The 17047-nt window shown below is 38.5% G+C and overlaps 1 protein-coding gene across 6 annotated transcripts in view; it reads left to right on the top strand.

Annotated features, from left to right (window-relative positions):
* Positions 1 to 17047, top strand: part of LOC131439261 (SOX domain-containing protein dichaete) — a 150781-nt gene that overhangs the window by 50247 nt on the left and 83487 nt on the right. For 2 of the 6 annotated variants that reach the window (XM_058610059.1, XM_058610061.1), the window contains exons 2-3: positions 14423 to 14791; positions 14883 to 15079. In XM_058610059.1, coding sequence (XP_058466042.1) covers positions 14523 to 14791; positions 14883 to 15079 — 466 coding nt within the window. In that variant the 5' untranslated portion in view covers positions 14423 to 14522. Of the gene's footprint in view, positions 1 to 14160; positions 14283 to 14422; positions 14792 to 14882; positions 15080 to 17047 lie in introns of those variants that run through there. The other 4 variants (XM_058610062.1, XM_058610064.1, XM_058610060.1 and 1 more) reach the window with 3 other exon arrangements.

Raw genomic sequence — 17047 nt, 5'->3', positions numbered from 1 at the left:
TTTTGGTAATCGAATGTAAATTAGACGTGCTACGTTACACGTGTTACTTGAGCTTGAGCTTGAGCGACCACCCCTGGTCTCTACTCCGTTACTGATCGGGATTAGCTGAAATTGTACAGGGAATTTCTAGATGATCCAACCTGGGACTGGTAAATCATCCTTCAATGTACATCTTCTGGTAACCCCAGAATACATTGATCAGTACCGGCGTCGGCCAGGCCCGAACGTAGATCGTCTAAGGAATGGAAAGGGATGTTAGTCCAACACTTGTTGTTATTAGAGGCCGTATATACTACTGCGCACTCCACAAGTGTCAAGGGAGAAGGATATTTGTTAGTAAAAATTTCAGTATTGGTAGTATTCGCGCGCGACTCATTATGTTCCGGTTTCAAGATGCTTGGATGCACCACTAAACTCACTGACTTTCCGAGTGAACGTTTATCCTATATTTAAGTCCCGGGAAGTCTTGATGCACAGCTCTTATTCAAGGAAACTGAGAATAAAAACTTCCATATGGTTTATAAATGAAATTACGTGATACAAAATAAACGAGTGAATAGGATTTAGACAAAATAGTTGATTCATTGCATTGGCATATTCTAAACAGTTGTTATAAAATCACCAAATAAAGGTCAACAGATTTCACGCACCTCTTGACTCTATATTATTTCCGCTTTATTATTTTAATTATTTATTAAAATTATTATTTGGTTATATTGTTTGATCTGGGTAGCCGGCTACCGAGAAAAATATTAATTTATTGTTTGAAATATTAATATCAAGTGTTCTTTTACTCTGTTATTACCTTTGTAATATCAACGGATTTGCGCAATAGTTGATTTTTATCATTCAATTTATAATCCTGAAAGACAATCAATAACATGGAAGAAGAAAACATTCCAAATAAAACTTTTCTCCGAAGCTAGACGGAAATTGATAGGTTAAATGAAGAGATAATTTAGTAAAATAGAGTAATCAGAAGTGAAACATTGAAAACATCTGATAACTGTAAAGAAAAAGAAACTCCTGCAATTGTCGCCTTCTACGACATGGAAGCAGGAACCCAGTGGATCTATTCTTGGTTCATTTTTTCCGCCGGATTCCACACGGCATCTAGGCTGGTACTGTCCGGAGAGAGCTAGTAGGTACTATCAATCTCCTAGTAAACCCCAGCTCCTGTGCTACGTTACACGTGTTACTTTACAAAAACAGAAATTTACTCATCAGCGCAGAAACTGGACTGACGGGCTCCTGTACAAAGGACAACACGAAAAGACCTGAAATTTAGTACCCTAACGAAATCAATATAGATGTCGCCCCTGCGTATAATAACCTTGCCTCTCAAGGTAACCCTGGTCTCTCCTATTCTTCCGTATATTGAAGCATACAATGTATCTGTAAATTGTTGGCTTGATTTCGCAAGAAGTCACTACAGCACTACAGTGCAGTAGTGATATCAAGATAATGAGGTGGATTTCTTCGAAAAGGACCCAACTATTAAATCCGACCAATTGAAAAATATTGGGCAGCTGTCAAACATATGTTGAAGAAGAGTAGAGGTGTGACTCGATGCCACAGAGATGAATAGATGGTGGAACAAAACGGTCGCTCATATTGATAAACAGAGTGCCCAGAATATGATAAATGATATTTGAAGAAAAGTTCAAAATTTCATCAAACAAAAAATCAGAGGAATTTCTCTCTTTTTCCTTCAAAGTGCAATAAATAACCCTCGTTTTAAAAATTCAATATTGCTATTTTATTAACATGGTTTCGGGATAAATCGTTGTTTATAGTCTTTTCGGGATATTATTCAGTAAGCGAGCGACAGAAATTTAAAAATTTGAAAGATGAGCATTAGACAACAAAACATGAGTCACTGCACTTAAATAATTTTTACGAGTAGTCTAAACGCAATTATTACTTTCAAAACTAAAAAAATAACAATGTTTAGCCGTTCTTCTTAAATAAAACATTTCAGTGCACAAAAACTTCAATTAACGCCACAACAAAAATCACCTTCGCCGCTACTTGAAATCAATCCCTGCTTAATTAAATCAATTCTGCGAAGTTTACTGGCACATAATTATTCCATTAAGATGCCGTCACTCGCGCTTCGAGTTTCCGATGGCTTCATTAAGTACATAAGCAAAAGCATAAACATAGACTCCAACTACTTTCTGACATTCCCATTCAATTCCTTTTTCTGTTTGTCAACTACACTTCATTATTTCATTTCAATTTCCCAATGAAGGAGAACGACAATTCCGGAGAACGGGGAAAAAGGGTGCTGCCAACCCGTCGTCAGACAGACGACTCACCTTCCTTCAGTCCCCCACAGAAGGGGAAAAAATTACACCGAACTGAGTCAAAACAATCCCGTACTCATTATTACTGTCCCTTGTGCGCTGAGCATTTGTCGGAGCGGCGACCCACACCCACATCCACCAACCTTTGGAAATTAATGAAAATGGTTTCCACTCATCCCGACGACCATTTCCGGGTTCATTCCAGCAGGACGGCGACGCTGATGATGGCGCGTTCGTAATTATTTAGAGTGGAAATAGCAACCGAGTTGAGGACAAAACTTGTTGATGGTATGGAAATGGAAAACCTTTTCACGTCCTTTCGGCACGGGCGGATTACAGGATTCCCTGTCCCCGAACGGTGAACTGGGAGAGCGTGCAGTTCTGCGTTCAATCGGAACTAAATTGAATCAAGTTGACAGTTGTCAATCATTGTACATCGGCACGGAAAGAAATCGAAATCGAATGGCATTGAGACTAGTGACAATGGAATACTTTTACAGCGCACGAAAATCGATATTTCGCTCCGAAGAATCATAGAACACAGCAATCGGCGCAGAGAAATCATATTGGCTATAACCTCAAAATTTCCTTCGACCTCTCATGATGACTTTGTCACCGGGCGTGATATGAAGTCATAATTCTTAATGCAGTCATGTCAATCGTAAGATAGGGTTTAGGCAACCCGCAACCCTCACGGTATCGATTACCATACGGCGACAGCAAAAACGGAACGTGCACCGTAAAACGATAAACCGTCCAGATGAATCGGGTAGATCCGAAAAGTAGCCGTTTTGATTTGAATATTTGTCAAAAACAATAACCGAAAATCACAGCTCACTGCTGCTTCTGCCGCCAGTCACAGAGCCAGTGACAGAAATCGATACCGTTCAGTGCGACCACCGAGAACCGAACCCGCCCAGCCGCTCCAGGGGGTGCAGAAATTAGGTACCGAATTTATCATTCGCTGATTATGAATTCATGAGAATTTCGATTCCACCATTATTCGTAGAGCCAATGGTCGGTCAGCGCGGAAAAAGAAAACACTATTTATGAACTGCACGAAAATTGATCAATCGTGAGGCACAAGACGGGCGGTACAAGCTGGCAGTGATTGGTGGTCTGAGGAATTAATCCTCCCGGTTTTTATTTCCGCCGAGGCGAAAAAAGCAGGCAAATCATTTTATATTCAAATGAGGCCGTTAAAAATTGGTTTTCCAGCACATTTTTATTGTCTTTTTGGAATTTCGGTAATTAAATGAGGAATTATGGAAAATAGAAACCTGCGGTTGTATCACCGAGGTGCTGCAGACTGGAAGCTCCACGCAGGCAACGCCCAGAAGCCATCCAGAGAGGATGTTGATGTGTTTTGAGATGAGGTCTGCAGTTTATTCACTGCTGTGAAGATTTCGGTTTCGTTTATTAATTCTTGGAATATTGCTTTTGGACTAGGGACTAGGGACTAGGGACTAGGGACTAGGGACTAGGGACTAGGGACTAGACTCGTTACGAATGAGACAGTAAACAACCGAAGATGCGGCTAGTGGATAGTAGTTTTTCATTGAAAATACGTTACATTTTCGGCTCTGATCATAGGAATGTGATGCAATTTGTTGAAATTCAAACACATCAATCACATATCACGAATCGTCTGTCAATGGGCTCTTATATTTGACGTGAGCTCAACGCTCATCTGCTGATTACATGGCACAACGATGTTCAAACAATGTTTTGACTATCCAAAAGGTGGTGAAATTTTCTCAACTCGCTTAGCTATGCTACCGAAATCGATCATCAGGTGAACTAAACTCACAGATGATTAAGTGCAAAAATAAAACAATGAAAATGTATTAATGCAAATCAATTTCGAGTATGGCATTTGAGGAAAACTATTTCATTCTCGCAATTCTCTTTCATAACGTTTTCCTGTTCCTTAGGTTTTGATTAATAGTTAATCAAATCTTTAAGAGTCGTCGTTTGTTCTGCAGCCCGATATAATTCCGGTAGCCAGGCAGGTCGGCTTCTAGGTTCGACACTTCCTGGTGAAATTACCAGCATTTTTTAGTGTTCTACAGATTTTCAAGTACATTCATGTAATCAAGCGGGTCAACAATTGGACCGATTCCGGCCGACGAATGTCACTGGATTAACAGTTGAACTCTCAGAACGTACCCAAAGTTTGTAGTACATGTAAAAGCTTTGTGTATTTCGCTCATTCAATACAATAATAAATAAAAAATACACTCATGCGCCTTATTTGCCATCAGTTGCTCTCTCCTCTCGATAGACTCTTGCAGATTCTACACACACTAAGATTTAATTCCTTTGTTCGGTAATATTTTTGACGAGAAATTTCGGTAATCTATAGAAATGACCGATATTTCGGTACATGAGTTTTATTTTACAATAATTATGCAAATTCTTCCCGGGCGATCAGTTTTAAGTAAATTTTCATTACAGAATTTTATAAATAGATATACAATTCATACGGTAAATCTGAATAGTCGACGAGTACGGTAAAAACCATACTGTTCGTATGGTAAAATTATCTTCCAAAAACCGAACTTCTGTGAAAACTGATTGTTCTGAAACTACTGTCAAACAGTTATTAAAAAAAGAAAAACAAACAAACAAAAAATTACCGTTAGATCAGTTAGATCCATTTGGTTTACAGTTTACGGTAGTTGTTTGACAGTTCAGCAATTACCGAACGATCGGTAATCAAATTCATTACCGAACTGATTACCGAACGTTCAACTGTTGAAAATTCGGTAAAAAATTATCGAATTCTGCGAAATTTTTTAAGTGTGTATATTAATTATGTAATCGACACTAAAAACTGAAAAACATACTTTTTCTATTAACAATGAGAGAAAACTTTACACCAAAATTTCGTGTATTATAATTTTTACCTTTCTCATATAGAAAAATTATGCAATCACTGTGAAAACCGACTTTTGAACCGAGGCCCGAAGGGCTGAGTGTCATATACCATTCGACTCAGTTCCTCGAGAACGCAAAATGTATGTGTGTGTGTGTAACATTTTTTTGCACTCACTTTGCTCAGAGATGGCTGAACCGATTTTCACAAACATAGATTCAAATGAAAGGTCTTATAACCAACCCCATACAAAGTTCCTGCATTTTATTCAAATCTTCCAGCTCCGGCATTACAGGATGATATATGCAAAAAAATGAAAATAAGTGCACTAAGTTTTCTCCGAGATAGCTGAACCGATTCTCACATACTTGGATACGAATGAAAGGTATAAACGTCTTATACAAAGTTCCTGAATTTCAGTTTGATCCGACTTCCGGATCCGGAATTACAGGGTGATTAGTCTAAAAAATCTAATTTCAAATTGTTTCATCACTTTTCACAGAGATTGCGTGACCGAATTTTAGTTCAAATGAAAAGTCTCATAATCTTTTACAAAACTCCAAAGTTTCATCCGGATGCGACTTCCGGTTCCGGAATTATAGGGTAAAGTGTGTTAAAAATTTGATACTCTCACTTAAAATGGCGAAACAAACAACATAAAAGAACTCTAAACTGACCCCGTGACTATTCCAATCGGTAGCAATTACCAGTGGACAAATAAAATAAACCGATTCTGACTATCCTGATTCCCGGTATCCGATTTCAGAAGCATCGGAAATAGTGGTCATATATTCCAAAATGGATCTCACTCACTTTTCTCAGTGATGGTTTGACCGATTTTCACAAATGAATATAGGTTCAAATGAAAGGTCTCATGGTCCCATATTGAATTCTTGGATTTCATCTGGATCCGACATCCGGTTGCGGAATTACAGGGGAAGATTTTAATAATATTTATACTGTTACAAAAAGCGGTTAGTAAAACACGTAAACTAATTTCTAAACTTGCCTCAAAACTATTCCAATCGATTGTCATTGTCAGTAGACAGCCAAACAAATTGATGTCGGCTTTTTTGATTCCCGGTTTTCGAGTAACGACCAGATATCGTGACTATAGACTCAAATATGGATCCCAGTCACTTTTCTTCAACCGACTTCGATTGTACCGGTTCCCGGATTCCGATTTCGGAAGTACCTGCAAGTCTGTAGGTTATACTAGTAGATGGATAAACCTTTTTGTTTTTCAAGAATCAAACAAAATTAGCATTACACCACTAGGTGGATTAAAACAGATTTTTATACTTTCTCTCAACATTAAAAATTACGAAATTTCCCTTTTCGACCGATATGTATTCTCCTGGATGTATTTAGGCACTTCAATGAGTGAAAGAAAGATAGAGATAATTTACTATGGAGAAAACTACGTTTTTTCGTATTATTAAATATTAAAATATCGTTTAAGATTCAAATAATTACATTTATGTACGTGTCGTCATGTCATTTACGCAATAATTGATATAAAAAACATCTGATCAATGTAAAATAAATTATACGGATTTATACCGATTTTTTTCCTCTTTATACCGATTCTTTTCCTCTACCACCACCCCGATACTAGCTGGAATTCAGCGCGCACGATCTGGCATCGCACGGTCATATAGTTTTTCTGGTGCCGAAACGAGAATTTAGCGTGACAAAACTATTTTCACTATTAAATATTAGTTTTTTGTTTGTTTTTTTGTGCGCTCTCGTTGATGAAAAAAGTTACAAGGGTGGTCCTCATTTAGATTGAAATCTGAAATCTAACTTTCTTAATTAAACTCAAAAATGATTTCGTTGTAGAATAAAGTTGTGAAAATTTTATTGCAAGCAACTTTGCTGAAAAAAGTACCTCTCTAGCTTTTCATTTGATCGAGTTACATCAATTTTCTTCAGTAACGCTATTGAATGGTGTTGAGATCGGATGTTTACTTTTTGAGTTATACGAAGTTTTATGTCAAAATTTTTAGTTTTTTGACAGTATCTGTCACATTTGACCTTGAAAACAGAATATGTTTTTAGACTTAGATTTCGCTCGGTAATACCTATCCAACAAGTCATAGATTGTTAAAATCCGTTCATTTTCAACGGAGATATCGACATTTTTGTATAAGCGACTTTTCCTCCTATTCCAGCAGTAGGAGTTTTGAACGCTGTATGATAAAGCAATGCTTGGGACCAACGTGAAACACGATTTTTTATACTGTTACATATAATTGTTTCGAAGTTTCAAAAAGACTGTGTACAGCATCCTTTTTCATGACAATTTGCCTCGGACCAATTTTGGCACGGTTCGTTTTTGGCAACATAATCTTTCGAATATGCCACATGTAAACCAGATGATATCAGCATTTTCGAGTTGAAAGTAATTCCATAATTATATTGATTTAAACTACTTACAGTAATTAATTCTGGAAAAACATAACTCCCATATACCAGTCGACTCAGTTCGTCGAGATCAGCAAATGCGTGTGTGACAAATAATTTCACTAAATTTTCTCGGAAATGGCTAAACCGTTTCCTACAAACTCAGATTCATATGAAAAGAAATATACTCCCAAATAAGGTTCCTGAATTAAGTTTTGATCCGACTTCTGATTACGGAATTACAGGATGATATGTGAAACGAAATTAAAATAATGCAACTCATTTTTCTCGTAGAACCGATCTAAGATTCAAATGAAATCTAAGAATCAACTATGATTCAAATGAGAGGTCTTAAAACCCTATAAAACATCTTACTTTTTAGTCAGATCCGATTCCTGGTTTGGGAGATCATAAAAATCTCCATTTCACATAAATTAATCAGGTTTATCGGGTTTGCAGATTTGGATAGTCGATTACCAAATAAATTTATTTCAGTTTGAGCGGTATTCGTTTTTGGATTCGGAATGTGCCCTCAAATTTTAATTCGCACTAGAATTTCTCAAAGATGTCTACACACTCCTCAGGTGAATTTAACTGATTTCGGCTACACCGATTTTAGAATTCCGGTTCCAGTATCGAATCGATTCTCAAAGCTCAATCATTTTCTCAAAAAAGACCAAATCGAACTTCAAAAACAAATATTACAGGACTTAAGGTCCCATACAAAATTGGTGAATTTTATCCGATTCTGGAATTACAGATGATGAGTTTATAAATTTCATGTAAATTGTTTGGCGTAATAATTTATGGCCATTCGAATCATTTTGGGCTATGCTAATTCCTGAATACCGGCTCTGGAAGTACCATAAATAATGACGAAAAATTCTAAAGTGGAACTTACTTAGACATCCCATGGAATGTTTAATCGATTGTCACAGGTTAAGACTGAAATTTGATACGATTTGCAGTTTCGACATTACAGGGTAATGAGTGATTAAAATCTCAATTTGCCGTTTAAAACGACGATAATTAAAATAATGTCATGAGAACTAAAACACCTAAGAATATCCATGCAAAAAAACACATGCGGATTGATAAAACAAGGTATCATCTCACTGCTAGGTGGATTAATCACGTTTTTGTTCCAACTTTTTGTTAAACGTTCTACGGAAAAGTAGTTTTCAGAAGAGTTGTTGAGCTAATTATTGCGCACAATTTTGCTGAACCAAACTTTTTCATATGAGCTACTAGTAAACTAGTACTAGTACTTTTTCCGGCTGCTCGGCCATCCATGGAAGTTGACCATCAATGTTAACTTCCCTCTCTGAGCAGCCTAGATAGCCGTGTAGTGTCGGTAGCGGTTTCCCAACTGCTAAGAATAACGCTACGGTCCACCTGTACCGGTGGTATACACACTTAAATTTTTTAGCTGAGTCTCGGCAAAAAAATGCCGAGATTCGCACAGCCGAGTAATCAGCAATCATCTCGGCAAAAATAAAATAACTGAGCGTCTCGGCAAGCTCAAATTTGACAAACGTCATATATTGCCGAAATCGCCAGCATAAGATTTACTGTTTGCTCAGTGAAACGTTCGCTGAATATTCGGCAATCCAATAAAACGAAAAAATGAAAAAAACAAATTACCGAATCATCAGTAATTAAAAATCTAGTCAATTAATTTTGTTTGTAACTTCTAAACATTATAAACACACCATTCAGGATCAAAAATTCATTTTATTAACACTTAAAGGAGGCTTACAAATTTGTTGCCAGTAGTGATTAAAGCCTCTACCTTAAAACATGTAGCATAATAAAAAGCGGCGTTTCCGGATGCGGCCACCTTGAGTCGAGCTGGAAATATGAAAATAAAAATAAATATACAAAAATTTTCAATGTTTAATGATGCATATTGTTCAAAAAAAAAACTTACTTTGATCTATTGAATTTGTCCATGCATTGGGTTATTTTTTCGCATATCCCCCAAAGTTTTGTCTCGAGGACTCTTTGAGCCCCGTGTTGTGTGTTTTTCACTTATAATGTGATCTGATAAAGTCGCTTTTTATAAAGCGAAACATGTCACTATATTTATTCAATATTTTTACTTGCAAGTGGTTCCACGTTTCTTCAAAGATTATCCATTTTTTCACTCGAGAATTTCATCAGAAAAAAATCGCGCCATGCGTAGCGAAAATGTAACGTGGCAATAAATGACAGCTGTCGTGCTGAATCTCGGCAACAGCTAGCGCATATTACGAAATCTCGGCAAACGTCTCTGCTGATGTCGGCATATCTGTTGTTTACTGATAAATTCAGCAAGCAATTATGCCAAATTTCGGCAAAGTGAAGCATCTTACCGAAATATCAGTGAACGCATTTAACGAAGTTCAGAAACATGCGTATTGATTACTGAGCAATCAGCAAATTTAGGTGTTGCTGATCAGTTTCGGCATTTTATTATGCCGAGCTCAAGAAATGGTTTTAAGTGTGTAAGTCCACCAAACAGGTAAGCCGTGTGGCATCCGGCGGAATTATTTTTTACCAAGAATTGATCCACTGGTTTCCTATTCCATGTCGTAAAAGGCCACAAAAATAGGAACTCCTAAGTCAAGGTGTATTTCCGTGCCGATGGCTGAATGGCTGCAGGAGGTTAAACATTGCAGTCGTGAACGGAATATCTTGGGTTTTTCCCTTACTGGATACACGCAATGCTTAGCAATCAACTTCTTTGATCATCGCTTCGGCAGGCCAGAGATTAGAAAGCTGAGTGTCTGTGGGTGTCCTCAAGGTGGTGTACTATCCCCACTTTTATGGAACCTAGTCGCTGATAGTTTGTTAAGGAAACTTAATAACCTTGGATTTCCGACTTATGGTTTTGCCGACGATTATCATATATTGATGACCGGTATAAGCATTAACACTCTCTTTGATTTAATGCAGCAAGCCCTGCGATCTGTTGAACAATGGTGTTGTCAGGTTTGGATTATCTGTAAATCCGGGCAAAACATCAATGGTGCTTTTCACTCATCGTAGGATAATTACAGGAGCTCGTCCGTTGCAGTTCTTTGGTTCAGGGGTCACTGTGGTCGATCAAGTTAAATACGTCGGGGTTATTCTTGACTCAAAACTGAATTGGTCTGCTCACATTGATTTCAGGATTAAAAGAGCTTGCATGGCTTTCGGCCAATGCAGACGAGCTTTTGGAAAATCATGGGGACTCAAACCCAGATATATTCATTGGATCTACACAACTATCGTTAGACCAATTTTAGCATATGGATGTCTTGTATGGTGGCAGAAAGGAGAAGTCGCGACAGCTCAGTCAAAGCTAAATCATCTCCAAAGGATGGTCCTAATGGCGATGACAGGAGCATTCACGACAACTCCTACTGCTGCTCTAGAGGCGCTACTGTGCATTAAACCACTACATGTGTTCCTAAAACAAGAAGCATTATCTTGTGCATACCGTCTTAGGGTTACAGGGCTTTGGAACAGTAACCCATTAGAATATGCTACCAGTCACACTCGCTTGTGGTCTCAAATGGTTCCGTGGGATGAGTATTTACTCGCTCCTAGTGACCTACCTCTCACATGCAGTTTTCTTTTAAAACATTCAATGTGAGCTATCCTCTTCGTTAGGAATGATTGTCTGGTTGTCTGGAACGACAACTTGATGAACACATAGTTTGTTTTACGGACGGTTCTCTGTTGAATGGTCGTGCTGGTGCTGGTATCTACTGTCGTGAAATAGGCTGAAGCAGTCTCATTCACTTGGTAGATACTGTACTGTGTTCCAAGCAGAAATCTACGCAATTCTGTGTGGAGTACAATCGGCACTTCAGCAGAGGATCTGTGGTAAACGTATTTATTTTTGTTCCGACAGTCAGGCAGCCTTAAAAGCACTCAGTTCGAATGACTCACGGTCGAATCTAGTGATCGCATGTCGAACTCAAATTGAAGACCTCAGCATTTCAAATGCTGTTTACTTCATATGGGTACCCGGCCATTCTGGTATTACTGGAAATGAATGGGCTGATGAGTTGGCTAGAGCTGGTGCAACGAATGATTTCGTTGGTCCTAAACAAGCTTTACCACTTTCAACTAGTTGGATAAAGCACAAGATACGTTCTTGGGCTGCATCCAAACATGCCAGCTACTGGCGCAGCTTGCAAACTTGCGCTCAGACAAAAGCATTTCTACCAGATTTAAATCTGAAAATGTCAAAGTGTTTACTGCATTTCTCCAAGTATCATTGAAGTATTCTGGTCAGAGCTCTGACTGGACATTGCAAACTCAATTATCACATGGCTACTATTCAACGTGCTGAGTATTATTCGTGTGATTTGTGTGAATGCGATTATGGTACTTCATATCATCTGATATGTAACTGTCCCGCATTGACGCAGCTACGTATCCGGGTTTTTGGTTCTCCATACATGGTTGAGTCTGTGTATGCGGAGCTAAAATTGAAGGATATTCTCTCGTTTCTCACCCAATGTGGTAAGGAGCTATAGTCAGAAGGGTTCATCGTTCTTCCTGGAGTGAATGAATCCCTTCTGTATTCACCTTAAATAGGGTTTGGCAGATTGTTTGGCATCCTCTGGGGGGTACCGCATTTACTTCTGCTCGTACATACTGCGAGTCGTTCTGCATTCTTCCGGGAGTGCAGAATGGTGTCGCTTTTGTAAGATCTCTAAATCCTCTCGGGGGTTGGAGGTTTTATTAACAGCAGACTGTTCGGGACCTCGTAGAGGTTCAGAATTTCCTTCTGCTTCCACTAAATGTGATCCTCAGCAGATTGTTCAGCATCCCTTAGGGGTGCAGAATTTACTTCTGCTTTTATGTGTTTTTGTGTCGTCAATTTTTCCCATCCTCCTAGTCCAACCCTTACCATTTCCTTTCAATCCTTCCCTCTTATATATCGGGAAAATGATGCTAAAAACAAATTGATGGCAAGGCACAAATCTCCAAATATCAAGGGGAACGTGCCATTTGAGCCAATTTGTTCTGATTCCTGATTCCTGATTCCACTGCTAGGTGGATTAATCACGTTTTTGTTCCAACTTTTTGTTAAACGTTCTACGGAAAAGTAGTTTTCAGAAGAGTTGTTGAGCTAATTATTGCGCACAATTTTGCTGAACCAAACTTTTTCATATGAGCTACTAGTAAAAAGTTATGATTGTTTTTTTTTTTTGTCAAAAACTAATTAACCTTCAAATATCAATATTCATTAGATATCAGATCGATAAAAATGTATCCTATGCGGTTCCTAAAAGGTCATGATATAAGTAAAAATTCAAGAGAAAATTGCTAGGGTATTTTTTCTTTAACTTGTTTAAATTTGGCTTAAAAATATTTAAAAAAAAATACAAAAACATTGCATAACTTTTAAACGCCTAAACGTATCAACATGCTTTCTTCAACAAAATAATAGGATCAAATTAGTTCTACAAATGCTCCATACATTGTCCTTTCGAGAAATGAGACACACAACTTTTCGACAGAATGTTTCACAAAAAAGTTAGAACAAAAAAGTGCTTTTCAGGTGGCACTCTACTTTTACTCGGGAAAATTATGTAACTCGATCAAACGAAGAGCTAGAGAGGTACTTTTTCCAGCAAAGTTGCTCGCAATAAAATTTCCTACAATTTTATTGTACAACGAAATCATTTTTGAGTTCAATTAAGAAAGTTCGATTTCAGATTTCAATCTAAATGAGGACCACCCTAGTAACCTTTTTCAACAAAAGGAACGCCATTTGGTTACAAACAACTTTTGTGAAGACACCAACTACAAAAAACTAATATTTAATAGTGAAAATATTTTTGTCACGCTAATTTCCCGTTTCGGACCATAGTGCATTTGGGCCTGAATTGCGCATTGTCCAGTCGTTTACCTTTCTTATAAAAGCAATAAATTCACTCATAGTGATCTTCCTTATAGGAGTAACCGTTTTTTAGTTATATAGACATTAAATGGAAAAAGCTCAGATTTTCAATAAATTACGTGGACAACATTTTTGCACAATTGACAATTTTCGAGTAACAGTGATATGAAAAAATAATGCATACGATAATTTGGTTTCAGTTAAAGAATTCAAGTAATCATAAATCAAATCACGAGTTATGTCCATTAGCGCGTTTGTCACATGTGAAGAAAAACAAAAAACGACCAAATATATACGACTCACAACTTGTTGTTATGATTATTTCCCAATTACAATACTGCTCCCTGAGAATCGATTGTGAATCTTCAATTGAGTGGAAGCTTACCTGAGAAATTAAATAATCCCACCGAACTTATGCCACACAAAGCAGCATTTCGATTTTGAAAACCTTCAAAACATCATTCGATTCCAATGAGCGGAGTAAAAATAACTCGAACACAATGCGAAACCGATGTCATCGTGACCGCGTGCTTTCTATACATAAGAATAGCACAAAGCCATTACACAAATCCCCGGAGCTTAAAAACTAAGAAACACAAGTAGCAGCGCCTGTGAAAGACCCCCCGGTGGTAACAATTTAAAACCCCATTTTCGGCGCAAATCAAAAACGCGGCAATAGATCCTCAGAAAACATCAGCATCAGCAGCAGGAGTAGCCGTCGAGATAATCAACCATTTCTGTGCGCCGTGCTGTTCGATAAAATTGCTCTTTTCGTACCGTGATGTTGTTGTTGTTTCCGGCATCGGTAAGGGCAGCGAATCTATTTCGTTCATCATCCTGTATTCTTCTAGCCGCCACCACGATCGTGGGTCTTAAAAATCTATCATTCAAACCTGCTGTTCCGGACAATCAAAATTTATCAAAAATTTTCCTTCTTCTTTTCAGAGCGCTTACAACCGGGATAGAAGTAACTGCCGGTCCAGCGGCAGACAATTAGCTAATCAAGCTCCGAGCAAGCTCTGCCGCCGGGCCGCCCTCCTTCAAGATGATGGATCGGATACCGTCACTGTCAATACCGGGCTTATCGTTGTCCCATCCGCTGTCAATACCGACTTCGCAGAATCTCACGAATCAATCATCGCACGCCGCATTGAATTCACTTAATTTGCACACCCAAAATCTGCATGCCGCGTCATCTGTGAACGCTCTGCACAGTTCCCAGGGTGGCACAACGACGGCGCATGCCGTGGCCGCGGCTGCTAACCTGCACCAGAATGTAGGAGGACTGCTGAACGGAACCGGCAACAGCAACGGGTGAGTTGAGTTCCGACGACTAGCAACGGGATCACGTTTTTGTTTCGAACTTTGTTGGTCACTTTTTGACCATTCGTTTGATCCCGAACAGGAACTTGCAGCCCTACGTAACAGTCCAAAGTTCTCCCTACTATTACAGCCTACTGGGGCAAACGATGATGAAGAAACCCGCCGAGGAGCACATCAAACGTCCGATGAATGCCTTCATGGTGTGGTCCCGATTGCAGCGACGGAAAATCGCCCAGGACAACCCAAAAATGCACAACTCGGAGATCTCCAAACGACTCGGTAAGTCCCTACTTTAAATCTAAGCAAGGAATCGATTTTGCCATCCGTTACCTTACTTACATGAAGCCATCACAATAGAAATCGGTTACAATATTTTTCTTCGATTCGGCGGCTTCTAATCCATATTGTCGAAGGGGAAGCACTCATAAAAGGTACAACAGCACCCAGAAGTTTTGTACTTTTTGCTCCGAATGCGGCATTCCCAAGCGAGACGGAAAAAATCGCAAAATCGAAAAATTTGATTCTGCTCGAGATACCCATTGTTACGGCCGGCGGATATGTAAAGAACCAGCATTTTCCCTCGTCAATATTTCGCTGGCACCATCAAACTCGATGGATGGTGGGGAACCGAGCGAAGCTCATTCACTCTCGATTTCGCCCACGCCCGGTTCAATTATTTGTTTGGCTCGCACAATACACTGGGCTGTCATTTCAATACACGACCGTCGTCGTCGTCGTCGTCGTCATCGACATCGATATCGGCGTCGGAACGGGACACAAATATACATAATCCATTCTGAAGGTGAAAACATACAAAATTGATGTTGCTTGTGATGATGATGGTGGTGATGATGATGATGTAAATATACAAACTTTTTGCTTCCCTTCGGTCGTTCGAGTTTTGTAAAATTGATGTTGCATTCGACAGAAAACAACAATCGAATTTGAGCCACGAAAAGTTCGTAAAAATCGATAGTCGTGATTTATTGAGTGGTTTCCGATTTTCTGCTCATACATGGGTTAAGCTGGCGAGTTTGGTGTGACTGAATATGTGTTTCATTAAAACAAGCCGAAAATCGGTTAGAAAAAATCGAAAGTTGCGTGAGAAATAAATAGAGATTCGGTTCGGTTGGATTTACCAATACGTTATCATCTTATTGTGCGATAGATTTGAGATTGGATCAAACATCGGGTTAGAGTTATTTCGCCGAAAGTAGTTTTACCGAAACCCATATCGTATAAGAATTGATTTGAAATACAGAAGAATGAAAGATAAAATAATTATTCTCTAGTGTTCAATAAGAGAAAAATGCTCTCCGCCGCTTCCGACTTAAATAAATAAGAACAATAGGTTTTGCCCGACGTTTCGATCACTATTACTGACCTTTATCAGAAGAAATATTATCTCGTTTCTCGACTGAAAATCAGAAAACACAAAATCAACAACCAAAATGTCGGAAAGTAGAACGGCCGTTATTATTTATGAGACAGCTAGACTCGAATTGTGAATTTTACAGGAGACATAATTCTACAAACGATACAATTCACAACTATTTGATTTTTCAAATGACACAATATTCCACTCGCACAGAATTTTACACGCTACTAGTGTAATATGCACTCCGGTATCAAGGGCCGCTGTATGGATTTATATGTATCAATTATTCAACAAACAGATAAGAGCTTCTTTTGTTCAATCGAGTAATCGGTGAGACTATGATCTAATGTTTCTCTGTTCAAGTCGCGCTGCTATTATCGATCTGTTCTTGAATATAAATTTGTGTGAAATACGACGCTCTATTTAGGTGCATTTTATAAAATGTAAAATCACAAGATTTTTTCGAACTGTGTACAATGCATTTATGGTGAAACATCTCTTTCGGCGATACGACTTTCGACGAATAAAAACACTATTGGCCAGGTTGAATCGCTAGACCCAAGCGCAGTTTTGCTAAAGCAGGATTTCAATTGAACCGAATGAAGGTTTTACAATCTACTGAATTTCATTTAAATCCGAGTTACGGGTCCGTAACTCCAAGATAATTTGTGTGAACTTTTCAATTTTTGTTTTTTTAAGGGGGGTGGATCACTTCGCCGAAAATCGTTTCGCCGAATAGGTCATTTCGCCGAAAGGGTCATTTCTCCGATAGGGACATTTCACCGGAAGGGACATTTCGCCGAAAGGGTAATTTCGAATACATCTATTATTATTTTTTGTGTTATTATGCCTATTGTATTACTGATGTG

This window comes from Malaya genurostris, chromosome 3 (genome assembly GCF_030247185.1).
Source record: "Malaya genurostris strain Urasoe2022 chromosome 3, Malgen_1.1, whole genome shotgun sequence".
In the NCBI taxonomy this organism is placed as follows: domain Eukaryota; kingdom Metazoa; phylum Arthropoda; class Insecta; order Diptera; family Culicidae; genus Malaya; species Malaya genurostris.
This window is presented reverse-complemented; position numbering and strand designations above follow the sequence as displayed.